We start from the raw sequence: 23105 nt of genomic DNA, 5'->3' as shown, positions 1-23105 counted from the left end.
AACAAGTTTCCTTAGCAATCTCACAGCTATGTTGGGTAAAGAACAAGAAAACCGCAGAGCCTTTATGGACAAACATGAAGGAATCACAGTAGTCTGAACACATTGAAGAAAAATGGTTTCCATTGGTACATTCTTGTTTAGTTTCCTATTCAACAAAACCATTGCAATGTCATTAAGATTTTAACTGTCAAATATGTTACACTAATAGCAAAGTACCTTTGCTGCTCCTCTACCATTCATAGAAGAAAAACCCAGGTGTTTGAAGTTACATACCTCTTGTATGCTCTTATTCTTTTCCATGATACTAAGAGCAACAGCTGCACATTCAAGTGTAGACAGACAGGTGTTTGTTGGCTGTGTACGAATTACATATTGACTTGAATGATTGGTTTTTAACTGCACCTGAAAAATAGTAAACTCTAGTAAAATAAACAGGTCAGGATAGCAAACAGGATACCTATTCTCCACACCAAGCAAAACACATCCCCTTTCCCTTTGTGGTCACTTGCCCTTTTTTTGCTGTTTTGTCTCCCAGTAGACAATGAACTTATGCTACTGTTAAGTGTAATACCGTAACACATGTGAGTCACCATCGGAAACAAAAACTGCACATTTGTTACTGTACAAACACGTAAAGGAAATACGACTGTTTCCTACAGAAAGATTAAGTTAAATTTCAGCAACCACAGATATGCTATAACAAAAATAAAATTATTCACTCATGCTTGTTTTATTGTACACTCTAAACAGATACATAATCCCGTGTAATGTACAATGGCCATATAGTCACTAACACTATATACCTTGGCTACATATTATTTGTCAAGTTCTGGATTAAAGATTTCTAGAAACTACACTTATTCATATAATGTACTAGGTCACTGATTAGGGCTATTTGCTTACCTAAATTACGTTTGAAAATTATTTAACAGCTCTGCCTCAAGCAATAAACACTTTACACCTTGCAAGTTAAAGGTTTTTTAAAAAAAAGAAACTTAATTCAACTACTCCATGGCCTGTTTTATCAGCTTCAAAAGCTTTTACTAAGTTTATAATCAGTGGTTGAAACACCACAGAATTTACACTATTAGACTCTATGTGAAAATTCAGATATTATTCCTTTATTCCAAAGATTTCCATCTCCACAAACACCTAAAATGTAATGTGCAAAACAAGTAATGTTTTAGCAATATTCCTAACCAAAAATTCTCAGTTCCTTTTCCAAAAAAATTCTAGTACAGAACCATAAAGCCTGATGAATTATTCTAAAAGAGCAAGGGTTTTTTTTTAATCTCATCCAAAAAATTGCCTTTTGATTCTTCCTGAAAAACCGAGTGACTGATTCCCATGGCCATCATCATATTGCTCCCATTTTGTTTGCCAGAAGTCTGTCAGCATTCCTCACTTCATTCAACACTTTCCCCCTTCACTTTCTCATTTTTGTTTTTATTTGTAATGTTTCATTTTCCTTCATCTCTTTTACATGCAATTACCCATTCTCTAAAGTTCAAAGTGGCTCATTTATAAAAGGAAAACTCCAAGCTGCTGAAGAAACATGAATGAATAAGATCAAATTCCACTGCTTTACCTGATCTCAATTTAATGGAAATAAAAAATAAGAAAATAAAAAGAAAGCAACAAGACAAGAGAAAATGCACTCTGGAAAGTACAAGTAAGTTTGCTCTAAAACCTCAATATACTAAAATACAAGAAAAACCAGAAAACTTTAGCCTTTATCAACTACCTTCTTTAATTTGGTATTGAAAAACAAGAAAAGAATAAATGAATTTAGAAGACAAAATGTAGAATTTGGACATCAGTATATGTAATGAAATTAAAAAGAAAACTAAAAATTAAATTAAATTAAGATTTTCATTTGTTATTCCTCAAGGTTTTCTTTGGTTTTATGCTTCCTCTCCTGGCACCATGTATAGATCTTCATCACAACAGAGTAGGAACACTAGTTATCTGAAGTATACAGAAATCTATGCTGCTGGAAGCTTATAGTCCCTACTTAGAAACTTACAGACAGGTATCAAAAACCAGGGTGAACTCAGTCCACCATTTCTCCAACATGTAACCTGAGCAGCAAAGCAGACATATACCCACACCTTTTCTCAACAGCCACATTCTTCACAGAGTATCTCTACAGAGGTCGAAACCGCCTAATGGACTACCTGCAGCACACGGGCTTCCCCCTCCTTGGGCAGTGCCTTAAGGCACTTTTTTTGTAGAGTTTGGAAGTAGTTGTGTCTGCTGGTTTCTATACTTCATTTCTTGGGTGTCATGCTGTCTCCAGAGAAAGAAAAATTATTCATGATTGCAAGACAACTTCTACAGATAAGAAAAGCAGAAGAAAAGCTGCCTGCACTATGCCACACACTGTGGAGCTCAAAGGTCTGTAAGTTCAGCTCTCAAACAACAGACAATGTATAGAAGGGCAACTTTCTAGTTCTAATAGCAACAGCAGCAGCAACCAAATTCCTTCTTTCCTGGGAAGAATGTGAAAGGATGGAAACAAGTGGTGCCCATCCATTTTTCTGAAATATTACATATTCCCTGGGATAAGATTAAAATACCACAGACAGTGGTGGAGATAGAGGAAGAATACCCAATCAGGACAACTTTCTGCTACAGTTTGTCTCTTTGGTTTCTTTCAGTATACACTGTACCCTAGTCTTTAATCCAGAGCAGCCCAGTATCTACATAAGTGATACTTAGTCATCTGAAATACAGTCAGGGTAGCCTTTATCTATCACAAATTGCACAGATTCACCAAAGTTTCTATCTGAAACTAGGGACATTCACTGAACCAATAAAACCGACAATGCGCTGCTAACTCACAGTATAAACTGAATGCTAAGACAAAGACAAAACAATACAGAAACTAAAACAAATTAGTATAGTTAATACTTATTTCAGACATGAGATGAATATCTTCTTGAAAAAAAAAATGCCTAGATATAGGAAACATTTACTGTTCTCAAACTTGACTGGGTAGGAGGATGACTTCTGTCATTTTCAGCCAACAGGTCTAAAACTTGTCTTGTCTTTCGTGGAGTTAATAATTTCAGGTAGGGTATTGCAACAGCCTCATGCAAAGGACATATGGATTCCTTGTCTGTCACTTGCATATCTCAAATCCAGGTGAAAAAGTTTAATTCAGATTTAGAGAAATGTTCATCTCCAGTTAATTTAAACAAAATCACATTACTTACCTCTGACATTAGACTTTAAAAACTCAGAATGCGCATACATAAATATCCTATTCAAGAACATTTCAAAACAACAATCATGATATTTTACAAGCACTTCTCCATTAAATAACAAATACCACAACACAACAATTTACTTTTCTTCTTTTGCTTCAAAGAAATTTGCAAATCATATGTACACTCTGAAATAGTATTAGTTTCTAACAAAATATAGCAATGTCAAGTTGGAAAAACAGCAGCTGATTTAACACCACACATCTAAATAAACAATAACATAACACAGAAGATGGAAACTATCTCAACCAATTCAAACTAGAGTGTAATTTAGATAAACTGAATGCAATTACTTCTGGAATTTAGCCAAGACACTGAAATGAGTGTATCTATTCTCTGTAAGTTCAGGGGAGTTTGGGGACTTAAGTTTCCAAGCCATCAGAAATATGAAGCAACACATAAAATCAAATTTTATTTCTACTGTAACTCAACACCTGTGGTTTCCAAAAGCCTGAATTTCAGTAATTCTCACAAACTGTTACATTAACTTAATAAACACTGGTTTATCTGCCAGTGCACCACTCAATTAGCAAATGCTACAGACTTTGAGCATTTACAAAGGATTTGAACTACAGTAAAAACAGGGACCCTTCAGTGTTTCTCAGGGCTGAGTTTTTCTTCACGGGCCTTCTTTGGACATACCCCAGGCAAGTAACGATCCCAGCTGATCCCATTCAGCTGTTCAAAGCTGACAGAAGAAAAAGTGTTGCCTTGATGGGGTCGAAAACCCACTGCTTGAAATTTTAAAAATTTAAGCCAGTAAAAACAGGAAATTGATTGCTGCTTTTATTTTAAATAACAGAACTGGAGCTCTCACAGAAAGCTCTAAGTGCTTTTCTCAGTCCCCTCCTTAATGGCAATATACTTAACTTTCTACCTTTTCTATGCCAATTTTTTCATCATTATTCTTACTAGCTTTACTTTCCAAATAGAATCCAGCATTATCCAAAATTATATTTGGAAAACATGCATCACCAAGAACTCAAAAAGGCTACAAAGTTAGTACACCTGTCTCACAGGGCACACTAAACAATTCTTGCCTGTCCTGTTGTCTGCAGGCATCTCAAAACAGGCAGAAGCACAACATATTCTTCTGTGGCTTCTACAAAAAACCTAGTACTTAAGATTCCCTCTTTTTTACTTACATGTCTTTACAAAACCGGAATTTCTATTTGGGAATTAATCTGCTAAACTCTCCAAGAATGAAGCAAGCAAGCACCATCTGTCCTACTACATAGGCAGTAGTTATTGTTCATACGTTCTATTACTTTAATAAGTATCTTTCGGAATTTTTTTAAACAAAAGGCACAAAAAAATCCCAGAAAGAGTACAACCATATCCTGCCATCTTCCCTGTCCTTCTAGAAAATAAGAAAAAAATTGCTTTTAAGGTACTGAGGGGGAAGAGCATTTTCTGTGTTCTACAGCACAAACAAACTCAGACAGATGATGGGTGTCAGGTATGGAAAGATTTTTCACTCAGTATCCAGTTGGCACAAGCACCTTTTACCTGTAAGCTAAAACAAATTTCTCTTTTTGACGAAATTTCATACAGTTAAATAAAATTACCTTTCTGCCAGAGAAGACAGCCTGAGTAAATTGAGTCTCAGCATGCTACTGAAATTTAAATCAAGAATATAAATAAATTATTTTGTTCAAAATCTTGGCTTTAATTTAAAGTGACATCTTAAGAGCACTCTGTTTCTAAAATACTGGAGGGAATAACTGCCATGCAACTGTCACAAATGGACAGCTGGGAAAAGCATACGAAGCTGTCACAAAACCCTCTATCCACCTTACACGACTTTGATGACTGGAAAAAGAGAAATATAGACCCCATTATTAAAAAGGGGAATGCAGAAGACCTGGTGATCTACAGACCAGTCAGTCTCACCTCTGTGCCAGGCAAGATCATGGAGCGGATACTCTTGAAAACTGTGTATGACGGTGCTACAGCTCTGGTGGACTGGGGCAGAGCAACTGACATCGCCCATCTAGACTTATCCAAAGCATTTGACACTGTGCTGCTGGAGAGACATAGATTTGATGGATGGGCCAGATGGTGGATAAAGAACTGGCTGTATTGATGCACAGAAAGAGTTGTGGTCAACAGCTCTTCGTCCCTGTGGAGAACAGTGACGAGTGGTGTCCCTCAGGGGCTGGTACTGGGACCAGTACTGTTCAACACCTTTGTCAGCTTCATGGACAGTGGGATCGAGAGCACCCTCAGCAAGTTCACTGACAACTTCAAGTTGTGTGGTGCAGCTGACACCGTGGAGGGAAGGGACGCCATCCAGAGGGACCTGGTCTGTGTAAACCTCATGAAGTTCAACAAAGTGAACTGGAAGGTCCTACACCTGGGTCGTGGCAATCCCCAGACATACCTACAGGTTGGTTGGAGAAGTGATTTGAGAGCAGCCCTGTGGCAAAACATTTGGGGTTGATGGTAGATGAAAAACTCAACATGAGCTGGCAGTGTGTGCTCACAGCCCAGAAAACCAACCCTGTCCTGGGCTGCATCAAAAGGAATGTGGCCAGCAGGGCAAGGGAGGTGATTCTTCCCTTCTACTCTGCTCTTGGAGTACTGCATCCACTTCTGGTGTCCCCAACATAAGGACATGGAACTGTTGGAACAAGTCCAGAGGAGGCCACAAGGTTGATTAAGGGACTGGAGCATGTCCCCTACAAAGACAGTCTGAGAAAATTAGGGCTGTTCAGCCTGGAGAAGAGACGGTTGTGTGGAAACCTCACAGCAGCCTTTCAGTATTTGAAGGGGGCCTATAGGGAAGCTGGAAAAGGACTCTTTGTCAGGAAATTGTAGTGATAGGACAAGGAGTAATGGGTTCAAATTGAAAGAGGGGAAATTTAATTCAGATATTAGGAAGAAATTCTTTACTGTGAGGGTGGTGAGACACTGGAACAGGTTGCCCAAGAAGGTTGTGGATGCAGCAACTCTGGCAGTGTTCAAGGCCAGGCTGGATAAAGCCTTGAGCAACCTGGTCTAGTGGGAGATGTTCTTGCCCATGGGAGAGTGCGTGGGAACTAGATGATTTTTAAGGCCCCTTCCAATCCTTGACATTCTATGATTTTATGATTCTATTTTGATTGAATATTTAGGAATATCCATGTAAAATGGTGAAACAAGTCATAGATTATATGGTGACTTTCAGGTAAACCTGAAGCAATCTGTTCAATTTCTAGGAAATATTTTGCAGACTGTCTTTGACAATTTCCCAGGAACTCTTCTCTTTAGGTATCCCATAAACCCTTTCTCTCAGGCAATTTATGGTGTCAGGTTAGACTCCAGAGTCTCATTACTACAACAAGCCTCAGGATATCTCACTGCTGCTATGGTGGGATTCTGTGGTAAGTATATAATATTCTCTGTGTGGAAGAGAAGCATAATGACTTTTGCTGAACAGTGGCTGTGTGTAGGTTCTGCCTACTTACACTCCTTTCAACCTATGCAGAGTTGCCATTCAAATTAGCTCTTTTGCAGGTCAAAATAAGAAGCCTTCTTACACCCTTATAAAACACATCTCTGTAAGATCAGTGCCCAGATTTTCTTTCATCAAGTATGTTGTTCATGTATGAAAATACATTAAACCTCTATGTGCTTTCAAGAATGCCCTTTCTTTGCTTCTGGAACCAAAACAATTTAAGAACCATACTTCATTGCTGGGGGCTATTATATGATAAAGATAAATGGTCCAGAAGAAATCAGTAGAACTACTCACTGAATGACTTAATGTTCATAATCTGAATATAATCCTACACGATGTCTCTCTGTCCATGACTATGTCAAATGACAAATATTTTTAAAAAATCACCTCTAGTACTTCATTATGTCTCTTTCCTGTATAAACAAGTTCAAAATAACATAAGTATCCTGTAATTTGACATATAGAAAAATATTTGAGAACGCCACAAGTAAATCCTGGGAAAAAATCAGTTTTAGTGTTTCCAGATACTCTGACCCTTCTTAAAACATCTTTTTCAATGAGAATAACTCAGATTGCACAGAGTATTTTTCTACTGTGTTCCTTGCTTTCACTCTCAGATGCAGCTGATTGACAAGAAGATAAAGTAAATTGCAAAAGGAACGTGTCCTTCACAAACAGAGATTCTTACATCACACTCCTAAGAATTTTTATTTTTTTTAAAACAAAACAAAGCAAAAGAAGAGAAATTTTGGGGGAAAAAAACCCAAACATAAGCACATGCACTTTATCCACCCCACCGTTGCCAGGCTGAGTTTTTAGATTGCTCCTACTCTGCTTCAGCCAATTTCTTGGGCTGGGCAAGGAAGCGATGAATGTAAAAAGGAAATACTGCCTTTAAAAGTAAATCAGAATAAATACAAAGCTTTTATGATCATGTATGATATGATAACATTACATTTTCTACATGTAAAAAATTGTGGTAAATTAACCAAGACAGAAAAAACACCGATAAAAACCCATTACTAATAGGATAATTTATCTAAGGAAGACAAGTTTCTCACCTAGTAAGCTTCCTACTTTGTAATTTATTCTGTGTAAAGACCAGAAAATTTGATACATGAACATGAAACTTCCATTTATTAAACAGTTCAAAGAACTGCAGGCTAAATATTTACTAAAGTTAAAAAATGGCAACCAAAATAGATACCTCACTTTTCCAAATATATCTTTAATCTAATCTATATATCTACATTGATCATCTTTACACATGATACTATATGAAGTTAAGAGAAAATTCAGGTTCCAAAGCCCAATTCTGCTTGAAAGAGAACCTGGTAATTCAAAATACTTAGTACTATGTATGCAGACTGTTTTGACAAAGTCCAACAACTACTTAATCATTCCTTAGGCTACATAGTTCTGGTTTAAATGCACTATGAAATCAAAGGTCTAAACAAAAACACAAGATAGTTTTCAGTGACCTTCTTGGTACTTTTCTTCTACGAAACTATTTACAATGGGCCCTTCTTCTTTCTGTTTATGCAATAATTTCTGAAGTGTTTTAACCAGGAATCCCACATTAAAGTTTTTGTAAGAATTCAAATTTTTGGCATCTTCTCAAAGATGCTAAGAGAATTCAACAGTTTAGCACTTGTCACGTCTTGTAAAGTCAAATTCAATTGTCTTCTCTTTCAATTGTCAAATAAGGCAGCAGAAACACCAGCAAACTTCAGTAGTTTAGGAACATCACCAAAGTAAACAATGCTTTTGAAAGTTACTTCAGATGCTTATGCCCATCTGTATACTTTGATCCTTAACCACAGAATCGTAGAATGTTAAGGGTTGGAAGGCACCTTAAAGATCATCTAGTCCCAACCCTCCCTCCCATTAGACCAGGTTTCTCAAGGTCTTTCTGGGCTGTGAGCACACACTGCCAGCTCATGTACAGTTTTCCACCAACCACCACCCCCAAGTCTTTCTCCACAGGTCTGCTCTCAATCACTTCTCCAACCAACCCGCAGGTCTGTCTGGGATTGCCACAGGCATAGCACTTTGTTTTGTTGAACTTCATGAAGTTTACACAGGCCCATGCACACCTCTCAAGCCTATCCAGATCCCTCTGGATGGCATCCCTTCTCTCCAGTGTGTCAATTGCACCACACAACTTGAAGTTGTCACTGAACGTGCTGAGGGTGCCCTCGATCCCACTGTCCACATCACTGACAAGGGTGTTGAACAGTATCAGCCTCAGTACCAATCCCTGAGGGATACATACATTCCCCCTTGTTCCTTGTATGAATATTTCCAAGCACAAGAGGCATTTAAAAAAAAAAAAAAAAAAAAAAAACCAAACCAAACCAGCAGGCTCTACTATCCTTACAAAAAGCAAAATAGATTTGCCTTCAGTTAAAATAGCTAACTGAAATAAAGCCCAATGAAGACAAGCTGTAGTTCTAATCTAAAAGTAATAGTTCTAATTCCTGTAAGAGAAGGCAGCACAAGGCTGACTCAAATATCCTAAAAATTAACAGCTAACAGACAATGAAACTGTAAGGAGAGGAAAACCCTCACAGCTAAGGCATTACAGAAGATAGGACTGACCCAGTAATGTCTGGACTATGCATTTTGCACAAATAACTGAAATACCGTCTGATTATGGTCTCCAGTTCTGATAGTGCATGGTTTTATCTATAACTAAGGAATGAAATAATTCTATGTTATATGAAAATAATTACATTTAAGTGCAAGTCATATAGGGTATACCTGGTACTTTGTAAAATGACTATGCATTTCCAGCTAATTTGCATGTCTTGCAATTCTTTTGTACTTAAAGAAGGGAAAATCCAGAAATTATTCTGGTAATACCTCTCTTGTTCTGCTTACATTTAAAAAATTAATGTCAGCCAACAGTTTAATATTTTATGCAGCACTATTCTTTTAATAATTAATAAAACAGGAAAGTGCTGCGAGTAAATTCAGTCAGTGAACAGAGTATGGATCTAGAGAATGGGGTCATGAAATGAAGGAAGAAAAATTAATTATGTGCATTGTCACAGCCATTTAACTTTAATTACCTGCAAATATCAGAAAATTGAAAAGGAAAATTAAATACCTCAGTGTCAGAATGTAGTATCAATGCAATGACACTGTTCTTTGGAATCTACTAATTACTTTTGCTTTCTGTGATTTCTTTCTTTCTTATTATACGTGAATAGTAGTAGGCACTTTCTTGGATGGGGAAAAAGCAGTGGAAGAAGCTCCTGAGAAGAATTTTGGCAAGGGCACCAGAGGACATAAAAAGAAAGACTAAAACGAGAAAAAAGCCTTCAATTACTTAGCTATTTTAAAGCAAACTCAATCAAAATGAAACATATTTCTAGTTTACTTTTCAAAAAATGTTCATATCCCATGAGAATTTCAACATGGGTACAATGGTACACAATATGCAACTGATACTGAGTTTTTTTAGCAACTTGATATTCAGATATTTGTCAAAGAGTTTGACAGCAATTATGAAAGAAATAGCAAAAAAATAAAAGCAAAGTTTCTGCCCCAAAAAAGCATATGCTTTTGACATCTGGTAAATTACCTTTCAGTCACAAAGAAAATGTCACTGTATTGAGAGATAATAAATACATACTTACGACTAGAAAAATGTCAAAACGGACCAATGTCATTCAAATTAACCTAAATGTCAGAAGGACAGGCTGCTGTTGATTGCTCAGAATCATATCTCAACTATGAGATAGTCAATCTTGACCCAAAATAATTCCCAGTTCTCTCCATCCGATCTCAGCCTTCTCAAACAGCAATTTCTGCCAATCCTTTGTTCTCTAGAGTTCAAAATTTTTTTTTTAATGTTCAAGTTGTAATGAGACAGCAGCTAAAAACTGAACACATCAAATATTTCCCAGTATGCGACAGGTTTTAGTGATTATGTTTATTTTACAAGTCATCATAGCCACAAGAGGATGTGCGTTACTTACTCCATGAAAACAAGTTTTCTTACTACATCAAAAATTACACAATTGGAAAAAAACAACATAACTCACAAACAAAAATTTACTATCAAAGCTCACAAAGACTTCTCCACTCTAAGGATAACTGGTTTGTCCTGTGGGATTGTAAGTGAAATCACCAGTGTCACACACATATAGATAAAAACATGTTTAAAACAAGTCGGTGAAAATGGAGTATTTTTCTTCCATTAGTATGAGGATGTATGGATGAATGTATACCACTTTCTGGGACCAACTTTACTGCAGTTTTCCTGCTGCAACTATTGTGGCTTACCTTTGTTGCCTTGGGTTCTGATTTGCCTCCTGCCCACCTGCACCCCTCATTCACAACCATACTTCTTTCCCTTGCAGAATTTAACTGGGCACTGTCCATTTATTTAGGTTCTATGGCAAAAATTGGTATTCAATCTCTCTCTATCATGCAAATTGGAAATTGTAACAAATAAAAACAGAGATAGGAAAGAATATAGATAAAGAGGGACAGTAAAAAATGCATTTACTACTTGGCACTATTTAATATTTAGTCCTCATGTAATCACTTCCCCAAGTCTCATAGCTGTGGAAGATGAACAAGTGTATTTTTCTCTGCATCTCCTGAGCTCACTGAATAGGAGATTTAATAAAAATTAATTCAAAGTGCAAACATCAGAAAAAGAATAAACTAAGATACAGCCAGATGACAACAGTGATTCTTGCTATTTTGCCTTTTCTTCTGTTCTGGGTGTTTTCTGTGTGCAGATGAATGGATTTTTTATATTTATACTTTTACATTAATTGTAATCCTCTCTCAAAGTGTTCAGACAGTTGGCTATACAAGTTAAACTGTATTAAATTCTGTGTCTGTGAGCACTACATATAATAGTAGGAAGTTTTAACCTCCTCTAGAAGGAATTTATCTAAATAGTAGATTGTACTTTAGAATCACTGCTTGCCCCATCAACAAAATTCTTCTGATTTTTGGACATGCTTTCAGAAACAAACTGCTACTCATTCTTAACCCTCTAAGCTTGAAAATGGCAAATCCCCAAATAAAGTTTTATAACCTAAACGCACCAGAGGACTAGATCACAAAACCTACTTTCTGTTAAAAAGCACAATATAACTATTTACATAATTTGTGAATCATTACAGTTTGTCTACCAACTCCTTCATGACTCTACCTATCATTACCAGAAAAATAACAGAATTAAATTCAGTTTTTGCTCGATTATGCACGCTGTCAATTTTGTATTGATAATTCTGGTATTGTTTCAAGTTGAATTGCTGACAGAAGACCCTACAGCCAACCACAATTTAATGTCTTATACCTTTTGACACTTTTGCATTTTATCTCATCTGCCACAGAGTTTACCTTAAACTTAATGGTATTTTTTGACTTCCTATTTTGCATTTAATCCTTCAGGGGAAGCTCATGGGCTTCTCCTACGTAGAAACTCCAGCAGCACCACTTGAATTGAAAAGCAAGTGGATCTCTAAAGGAACAGTTTTTTTAACTTTGTTTTTCTTTTCTTTTAAATAGAGTGGCAAGAGTGTTTTGAGCAGGCTCATTTGAACAAAGATTCCTTACCTTGCTTTCCATACTCCAAGAGCATGGAAAGAGAGTTCCTTCCTTTCTTACTGACACAGTGCTCAGTGAAGTGGTGAGAATAGTTTGAGCATCCCTTCACCAGTTCCTACAGAGGAAGGATGAGTATGCCCTCCCAAAGAGTCCCTAGGATGACAGCATTTCAAGCAAGGTGCTTGATAAGACTTACTCTCAGGCATCCCATGCCATCTGTGAACCCATGCTCACCCAGCAGAGGCAACACAGAAACTACAAACATAATCCAGTAAGTGCCACTCGCTTTGCACAGCATGAAGTTTTGACATGAGCAACAAGGTAAATTGGCAACAAATTCTTAAAGCAGATGTTGATGTGACTGACTTTGGTGAAAGACCAAAACTCTGGAAACTCAGAGAGCAGTTTGTGTTGACAACTCCTCAGGCATATTACAAGATGGTCAGTGAACACTTGAAAAGAAACAGAAATGCCTAAGTGTTTCATAAATATTTAATCACACCATCTTCCAAACTGTAACAAACATGTGGACCACATTTCTCAGAAGCTGAAAAAAGCTTCCCCTGCCTGACATATTGCCAAAGTTCTCTTTCACTGACTGGAGTTCTAGATAGCAGATAACCTTGACATTTCAAATTCTAGGTCCTTTTTAGAAGACAGCATATCAACTATAAACTGGCAACAATGCTTTTAATTAACCAGTTTATGAGGTCAAAGACCAGTTTCTTGTCATCGGCAGCACCTTTGGTAAACCTTTCCTTTCTATTGAAGACAATGAAGTATTTTGAAGGGCTTTTCTGGAGTATTATGGTATTTTAACTTACTAATAAATTTTCTTAACAACCTGATTATACTGTTTGCAAATTAAAGCATGTTCAGTAGCTTGTGCCCATCCTATGCGTGGAGTGAGAATGTTACGAAAAGGTCATATAGAAGGGAGTAAATAAATAAACTTGGAAGGAATAACCCTTTGATAAATGCAGTGCTGAGTAAGAATATTCACATGATACCTTGAAACTTTGCACTTTATTGCCACAAACAAGTTCATAAGTCACCCTGAAGGTCTTGGCTCAAAACCATTATGTTTACCTGCTAATGTACAACCTATTTTAATAGCTTTATTATGATGCATTTTACCATAGGATTCCTAAGATCTTATATAAATATGAAGAACTGATAGTAAAAAAAAATTTATGAAAGAAAACATATGGCAGCATTTACCTCACCTAGCAGGTCACATTTTTTTCTAGTTCATTTCAAGTCCATCAAACTGCGTATCAAAGAACACCCAAATTCAATCAGGAAGAGAAACTGAATGTAAGGAAAGGTTTAACCACTCTGGGAAAAATTTGGCTAGGATACTTGAGCTAAAAGCCTATCACACGTGGGAAGACAAAAACTTCAGGGGTTTGGTATTTGTTTTAATTAATTTATTTGCATAGAATCATAGAATAGTTTTGTTAGAAGGGACTTTTTATGGGTCATTTAGTCCAACCCTCCCCACTTGTCCTTGCTGAACCTCATGAGGTTCCCACAGGTCCACTCCTCAAGCTTGTCAAGATCCATCTGGATGGCATCCCATCCTTCAGGAATGTGAACTGCACCCCTCAGCTTGGTGTTATCTGAAAACTTGTTAAGGGTGCATTCGATCCCTCTGTCTGTGTAATTAGTGAAGATATTAAATAACACTGGTCCCCATATGGAACCCTGAGGGCACCACTTGTCACTGATCTCCACTGGAGCACTGAGGCATTGACCACTACCCTCTGGATGTGACTGTCCAACCAATCCCTCATCCATCAAATCCATCTCTCTCCAATTTAGAGGAAGGGATGTTGTGGCAGACCCTGTTAAAAGTTTTACAGAAGTCCAGATAGATGACATCCATAGCCCTTCCCCTGTCCACTGATGTAGTCTCTCCATTGTAGCAGGGATTGGAACTAGACATCTTTTAAGGTCCCTTCCAATCCAAATCATCCTATGGTTCTACAGTTTGCAAGACAAATTTTTGTATGCACTATAGAAGACCTTGAACGATTTGCCAAGGCAGTAAAATACAAACAGGTAAGATTTGCACAGGATAAAGAGACCACTCAGCTAGAATGGACTCAGGTACAAATAAATGCTGCAGAAGGTATTACATTACATGTCACGGAAATAAGTCTAAAAAGGCTGCATGTTGAGAGTGTTGTTTGAAGTTAATCTACCATCATATTTGATTGCTACTACTAAATAGAATGTCAACTAATTGAAATCCCACTTCCAATTAACTTCAAAAGAATTTCTGCACTGGACTGACAAATACCTTTTTAATTTGTAGTAAAGAAGTGTTTCAGTTGTATTTAGTGAAAAGATTTCAAAGTAGGAAATATCTTGTTGGCAGTGGTGTTGCCTAGGGGCATGCCAATTTAACAATTCCAAATCAGGTCTTGAATTTGAAATATTGTCTTCTGGGTATGTAAAATCCAAAACATACATAGATAATGTAGTTAGATGCTTGAGTTCAGCCCCTAAATGAGACTATCTTTTTAAGTAAATGCAAGAATTACTATCAAATGCCCAAGTTCACCAGCACAAGGACTGCAAAAAAGCCACTACTTACACTTCTAAGTAGTATCTTACATGAATATTAAGTAATTGCTCAGTGGTATGAAAAAGACTATGGAATGAACTTTTAAAACTAAGGACCAAATTCTGCTATCCTTTTTTTGCATGGTAAAATAGTAAGTAAATTCAATTTAAATAAATGTAACTGATTTGTTACATGAATAAGAGAAGCAAATTCTGTTCCTAATTTCTCTTCTAACACAGTGAGACCTCACTTCAAAATTTCGCTTTTAAAAATAAAAAACACATCTAATTGTCTCCTTGACTCAATAAACCCTGAAGAACTACCACTCCTCCAGAATGGTTGAAAAGTGTCTTTATCAACAGCATGAACTTTCATTAAAAAAATGTGAAACAAAATAGTTTCTATAAAAGATTTTGGCCTCATGAACTTTCAGGTGGTGAGGTCAAAAAAAGTTTGCTTCAGCTTTCTCATAAGCTGAAGATAAATGACTTTAATAAAATAAATGGTTATTCTAAAAATAAATTGATACTGGAAGAGCTAGTGAAACTGTCTGCACTGGAGTGGAAATCTCAAATAAAAAGAGGAATGTGACCAATTACAGAATCTGGAAAATCACAGAAGTGACTTTTGAAGTCAAATACTTCGGTAGTTGGTGAAAAAAACAATAGACAGACCAAGTAGCACAAAAGACCTTTAAAAAGATTAAACAAAAAGAAAGCCTGATTTAGAAAAGTCAAAAAGTGGCTGCAGAGATAGGAATCCAAAAAAGAAATACTTCTGTTAGAAGTAATTTATACCAAAAATTTATATAGACAATGGCATATAGAATAGAGAAGATGAAAGTAAATTAGTGATTCTGCAGAAGAGAAGTAGGCACTACTGTGCAGAAAATACCACAAGAAAATAAACAAAAATAGGCAACAGGTTGTCAGTTTTAACAGGTTTTAATACTGAAGAAGGTAACAGTACTTGTATAAACATGCCAAAATTATGTGACTGGTGGCTCTTGTAAAATTTACTTCTTGTCTCTCTGTTGAGGATTGGGTTGTATCTGTTCTCACCATCAGTTGCTACTTCTTAGTTACACTGACACCACCCACTTAAGACCCCATCAGATTTCAGGGCCTGGGCATCAATCTCCTCCTGGCTCATTGTCACCTACATTATTCCACCTTTTCACCCAATTTAGTTTCACTACTTCCTCTTTTGGGGTATGGATAGAGGGATGGAGCAAGAAAATATTTATTTTGTAAAGTATGGGTTTACATCTGTCCTTAATGGGAAAAACAAAAACATAACCCGACATTAACAGCAGAAGACTATAAAAAAGTACACACAGAAGTACTTCCCCTGAATGTTTTTCTAACCTTCAAGAACCCAGGGTCTCATAGGCTGGAAGTGAGCCCCTATCATTTAACAACAATTTAATCCTTGATGGATTTTTCTTTCATGATTTTGTCCAGCTAACTTCCAAATTTCAAAAATATATGAATTCCAAATGTAAAAAATTCCAGTGCTTTTATACCTGTGCGAAGAACTTTGGGGTTTCTTCTATGCGGCCCACCTCATATTTTGATCATTTGTAGGCTTTCTCTGAACCTCTTATAGCTGTTTGTGAATTTTTGTGCAATTTTTTAATAGAAGGGCTTTGGGCCTGAAAGGGAAAGCATGCATGCATTCAAGCAAGCAGATGTACATCTAACATTAAGTAATATTTCAATGTTCTTGGGCACTGAAGTTTTGACAGAACTTGCTATTATAATCCAAAAATCTCATTGCTGATGAGTGAAGTGCCCAGTTAAGAAGTATTAAAAAAAAAAAAAAACAACAAAATTAAGATACTTTTTTTAATATGCTCTGGTTAACATTTCTCTACAGGGAATTTCCTGTGCTTTGTTAATGTCCAGTTACTAAGCTTCACAGTCTTTTACAACTCTTCACAGATGGTCCTTCTCGCTACCACTCTAAATAACTTAACATCTTGATGAAATTTTATCACTGAACTAGTAAGCCTTCAGTATTACTTCAGAATATGCTAAACAGCATGGATTCACTGCAGGTTCCACTGGTTTTTTCTCTACAAACTGTAAAATAAAATTACAACCACTCTGAAAACAGACCAGTTACTGCTGTCTTATTTAGCATTTTTTTTTATGAGACAGTGTTTCTTCTTACAACACCTAGTTTTATTGAGGGTATTCCATGAGGGCACCTGCCAAGAGTGACCTCTGCACACTGCTTCAGTAAGGTTGCTTCTGAAGGAACCACAAAGCAGGGGGGTAAAGCCTCCAGTAAACTCGTGAGATATGTTTCCTGTTTCCAACAGCTGCACTGAGCTAGCCCAGTACTGCATATATAACCCTGGATCTTCTAATTCTATTCTTTATCAGATTTTACATTAAGTTATTTGCTACAGGTATTAATGCAGTCTACCTAGATATGTGGAAAGATACACAGAAACACAGCCAATAACATGCAGCACTTGAGGAATAATCAGGGACTGTGATAATCTTAGACTGCGGAGATGTTGAGATTTCCTGGGGCTCACACTTGCCCACACTCTCCGTGTTGACAGGGTGAGACGGCAATGAGGCATGACTGTCTGCAGAAAACTGATGGACCTAGATCTGAACATAAACTTTGTGGCCAAAAGATCATTCTGGGATACTTTACCCTTATTTCAAGAATCTCCTTTGCATCAAGTGTCCTTAAAGTTTAAAGCACTGGCAGGAATGACTTTGCAGGATGCATGTCCTTACACACATATCATGCAGTCTAACACACAGGAGATTAGCACCTCTTCTGATACAGACATTTTGTGTGCCAAGTATTGATACGTGTATACATCAACAAAATGATACTAACAATTTTAAATTACATGGCCCTCATTAAAAATGCTTATATAGAGAGCCCGCTTTGCATTAGTTGAAATAATTTCTGACTATTAAAGGTTGTTTTTCTCAAGGCTTACTGCAAATAGATTACCTCAATATTGATAAAAAACTCCAGCATCCAAAATCTCTGTATAGAGATTTTCTACTGCAATAGACAGTGTTTGTCAAAACCTCTGAATTACAATCAAAGTCTGTACACATACATTCTTGTAATTTCTGGGTGCTTCTGCCTTATATTCTCAAGATGGTATTTGGAACTCTCACCTCTCTTTCAGAAGAAGAAATACACAAATCACTTTTAACTGTTTAAGCCCTAGTTACAGTAAGTCAGATTTACTGATGATTCCCTGATCTCAAAGCTACCTCTTATTTTTTAAAAGCTCTAGCAAGACTACAGGCAGATCTGATAAAAATCTTTAAAAGTCATATCCTGAGCTCTGATGAAGCTGGTTAGGAAAATAAATTCCACCTCAGGGATGGAAGGGTGAGGAGGGAGAAAGAGCAAGAGCAAGAGAGATCTCAAACATAATCTTGGATATGAAAATATCAACTTGTGTGAGGAATAGTGCTTGAAACAGTACAAGCATACACTAACAACCACTCACCACTAGTCAAGCAGATTTAAGCATACAGTGCAAGCTGAATTGAACAGTAAACCTCAAAGGTTAAAAATTTGAGAAACCAGATTTCAGCTGATGATACCAATTTTCATATAACAAAGAAAGTATAAGGAAAACAAACTAGATGTGTCAGAAATTGTGAAGGCATGATGGGAAAAAAAAATGAGGTGTTGAATACATGAATAACAGGGATACTGTGATGAATGCATAAGCAGAATGATTTGTTGGCACAATGCTGCTTACACTATTATGCCCATCAATTAGCAGAGGAGTGCCTCAACAAAGAATTATAGAGTTACAGTGAATATGAAACTACCTATAGCCTCAAACCAAGGTCACTCATCCACAAGAAGGCACAGCATTCAGATCAACAATGATTTAAGCCAGAAACAGAAAGTTACACAATCTCTGCAAATGGTAACATTACAATTGGAATTACCGCTTCATGAAAACATTCTTTAGTCTTCCAAGATGTTTACAAAGTATTTGTCACTACAAAATGTCAAGGAATTACAGATTGTTAGGTATAAATGTTATGCATAACAATATAGGAAGAAAAAGCAAAATAATTAACACTGTATGCCCCATTCCTGACTTTCTAAAATCAAATTTTTCTTGGCTGTTAGCTAAACAGATATCAGCTTAAAAACAGAAAGAAACAGAGTTTTCATACATAATTCTACATTCACTTAGAATTATTTATTGATACCTGTACATTAATTCTGCCCCACCCCCAAAATTCTCAAAATCACATCTGATTTGACTGGGGTGGTGGGAGCTACTCTAGAACCTGGGTGGGCACAGTCCCTTTGGCATCACCATGGCACAGTGCAGCTCCTGGTGCCACTGCTGCTCAGTCTTGCCTGGCACGCTGACACACCCCAAGCATTGTTTCTGATGCAAAACTACCATTATCTGGAGCTGCACCACTACTGCCTGTAGCCCTCAGGGGACAAAGAAAGTTATTCTGTTTGATAGAAGGACAAAAACAAAAGAGAAGCAAAAAGTAAGAACCCAAACTTCAAGCTTGACCAAACATTAACATGTTGTTAAGAACTCAGTCCAAATGCCTCCTAAACACAGAGGCTTGGGCTATTGATGACCTCTCAAGGAAGCCTGTTCCAGTGTTTAACCACCCTCTCAGTAAAGAAATCCTTCCTGATGTCCAGTCTGAACCTCCACTGGTGCAGCTTTGAGCCATTCCCACATGTCCTGTCACTAGACCCCAGAGAGAAGAAATCAGTACCTCCTTCTCTGCATCCTCGTCCCCAGGAAGCTGCAGAGAGTGATGAGGTCACCCCTCAGCCTCCTTTTCTCCACATTAGACAAGTCCAAAGTCTCAGCCTCTCCTCAGAGGAAATGCCTTCCAGCCCTCTCAGCAGGTTGGTTGCCCTCCTCTGGAGGCATTCAAGGACCTTCATATACTCTCCCAGTGGTGGGGCCCAGTACTGAGCAAAGCTCCAGATGAGGCTGCACCAATGCTGAACATACTGGGACAATGCCCTCTCTTGACCCAATGGCCACACTATGTTTGATGTGCCCAGGATGCAGTTTGCCCTCTCAGCTGCCTGGGAACACCACTGACTCTCCTTGAGCCTGCTGCTGACCAGCATACCCACATTGCTTTCTGCAGGGCTGCTCTGCAGCTGCTCCTCTTCCAGTTGAGACCTGTGCCAGGAGTTATTCCCTCCTAGCTGCACTGGTTCAATTTCACACACTGATGTGGGCCCAGTGCTCTAATCTATCCAGATCCCTCTGCAAAGCCTCTTGTCCTTCAAGAGAGTCAACAACACCTTCCACTTTAGTATCATCAGAAAATTTGCTAATGTGGCATTCAACTCCTGAATCCAGATCATGGATCAAAATATTGAACAGCACAGGGGTGAGGATGAAGCCCTGAGGGCACTGCTGGTGATGGCTCACCGGCCAGACGTGGTCATTCACTGGAACCCTCTGAGTCCTGCCATCCAGCTGGCTCTTCACCCAGTACACTATGAACCCATCCAGCCACAGCTGGACAACTTGTAAAGCCTCTTCTCCCAGGCAACTAGTGATTGGACAAGGGGAAACAGCCTCAAGTTGCATCAAGGGACATTCAGGTTAGATATTAGGAAAAATTTATTCACTGAAAGAATGGGGAAGGTGGCGGGGTCATCATCCCTGGAAGCGTCCAAAAAACAGGGAGATTATGGCACTTCATGATATGTTTTAGTGGGCACAGTGGTATTCAGTTGAAGACTGGACTTGATGATCTTGGAGTTCATTTGCAACTTTAATGATCTCATGGTTCTATGATGTCCCAGCAATCCTTTTCCACTCCAGACTAGCAAGTCTAGTGTGGCTGTCAGTAAGTAAATTTTTTCAATCTTTTTTTTTGGTGCTGAAGGAGTAAAAGGACAAACTGAGTTTTTTAGCCATCTGTTCCCACAGTGCTTTACTTACCTCCTCATAACCAGAGGCAGCTTCACCCACAGCAGTCTGTGATTGCTTCATACAACACACCACCACAGCAATAGTGCCTACAATGCCTGCTGTGCAAACCAGGCACTCATTCCCTCAAACTAATTGTGTCAACTCCTCCTAGTTAACTGAATACTTTCTCTGTATCACCTCTGCTAAATATTTTAGGTTCATAAATATATTTCCTCTGGGGCTTTCTGGAAGAGCTCTATTGAAAATCTTCAAATATTTTTTTCAAAGGAGAATGCTCTGCTCTAGCTATTAATTAAAAGAGTTTTTATTGAAGATCTAGAGATTTTAGTACTAGTTTGAAACAAAGTTTATTAAAATATCCTACAGTATCTTTAAAATCATTCAACATAGCAATTTTTATTACCCAAAATCAGCAAAGCTGTGAAGGAACAAAATTAAATGTTTCTTTCAATGCTTCCAATCTATTGTGTCTTTGTAGTATATCTTGCAATTAAGAATTGCTAATCTCTTCATTACTAAAATAGCTCTTTCCTACCTCCAGAATATTGATTAAAAGCTCCAATCACTATTTATTGAATAATTTTAGTTTCTTTTTAAATCACAGATAATGTCTGCAGGAATCAATCCTCTTCTCCTTGAATATCCCCTTCATTTAGCTATTGTCATGTCCATCTTATCTTCTTTCTGGGACCAAAGTTTGCCTTCTTATATTTCAAATATAATGATACTCTACTCATTTTCATCTCACAAAACTGCATTATCAAATCCAAAGTTTCAAGATATGATCAACAAAAACTCTATTGAAACAGAGAACCATTTACAAAATATTTAAATATGAACTATAATGTAGAAAACAATAAACAATAAAAAGCCAGTAAAACCCTACAGTGTTGGCCATGGCATTTAGCTCAATCAGAAAGGTGAAACTCTATCACAGGGTGAACAAAATTCAGTCTGTAAGTGTGCTGGTGTTTGCTTGAAGGCAGTTTTATTATAACCTTTTAACACCTGACTGCTAATTTTAACTACTTAGAAGTTACAGTGGATTGCACAAGTACCTCTAGTTCATTTCAGCACAAAATAACCAAACTTAGTGTAATACACAGTTGTGTACGCAGCGCATAAATGTAGTCTTTGCACTGCTCCAAGCTCAGCTGGTGCCTCTGCTGAGCACCACCTGTCTCACAGGTGCCTGCAGCACAAGTTCTGACTTAGCACAGGACAGCAGTAATAAAGCTGAAATAACAGTCAAACCACTAAGTATAATTTTTAAACTTGATCTAAGAGACTAAAGGTCACACTTCATCATAGGAAAACATTTTTTTTCCTGCAGGAAGCTATTTCTGCGTATGGGAATAATGTCACTGAAACAGCTCCATGTGATTTGAATCATAGCAAGTATCAACTAGCATATAAAAATAAAAATCAAACCAAATATTGATTTTAGCTGTCATAGATTTAGTAATAAGCCATCCATCCATCATATTTTTAAAAAATTAATACTTGTGTTAACCTAATACTTCAAGAGTCACTGTATTTTTCATTTTAACTAAGACTTTAAACCCTTTAAAACAAGAGTTGCAATGCAATTCCAATAAAAAAGAAGGGTAAGGAGAGTCAAATACTTTTTTCCTCAAAAAAAAAAAAGGACCAGATAAAAAGTACCGTGTTAATTAATAACTGCAACTGAAATAGAGAATTCAAGTATGCACAAAGAAGTAAATCTCCTAACAATGTTTCTGATATTCCTGCTCTCTGCTCATGTTTTCCTCAAGAGTTTTAAGTATGACCCTTCGCATCACTGTTTCATAAACCAATGCCTCTGAACTTTTTCAGAAAGTGAGTCTGTGACTAACCCAGTGCCAAACTATATCTGATATTTCACTTCTGCAAAGCCTTAAACCCTGTACAGAGGTTTACACTCCAGGGAGGGAAGGCACACGGTACTCTGTTAACAATTTCCATCTCCAAGACAGATTCTCATGGCTGTCTGGTAGTTACATGGTTTTATCCATGTTCATGTACAGAGATTTATAGCTTAACATTGCTACACCTCGTTTGCTCCTATAGCCATGAAATCTTGTACAAAACAGGATACAAAAAACAGTTATGGGCAAATTAAGGGTCTATAAAATCCTATGTAGATGTGATTCCTACCTAATCTTTCTGGTGTAATAAACTCCCATGGTAGGAATACATTTGTTTGAAAACAGGAAATGCTTTTTCATTTGCCATAGTAGACAAATACATTTGAATATCTTGATGAAATCTCCTGTAATAGTAAAGTAAATCTAAAGT

General features: G+C 37.3%; 1 protein-coding gene across 3 annotated transcripts in view; it reads right to left on the bottom strand.

Annotated features, from left to right (window-relative positions):
* DTWD2 (DTW domain containing 2) overlaps positions 1-23105 on the bottom strand; it is a 79060-nt gene that overhangs the window by 8533 nt on the left and 47422 nt on the right. For all 3 annotated transcript variants that reach the window (XM_051789463.1, XM_051789464.1, XM_051789466.1), the window contains one exon: positions 274-402. In XM_051789463.1, coding sequence (XP_051645423.1) covers positions 274-402 — 129 coding nt within the window. The remainder of the gene's footprint in view (positions 1-273; positions 403-23105) is intronic.

Source organism: Manacus candei, unplaced genomic scaffold, assembly GCF_025592945.1.
Source record: "Manacus candei isolate 608988 ecotype Guabito, Panama unplaced genomic scaffold, ASM2559294v1 h1tg000027l, whole genome shotgun sequence".
Taxonomy (NCBI): Eukaryota; Metazoa; Chordata; class Aves; order Passeriformes; family Pipridae; genus Manacus; species Manacus candei.
The sequence above is the reverse complement of the archived record's forward strand: the minus strand, read 5'-3'. Positions and strand labels throughout refer to the sequence as shown.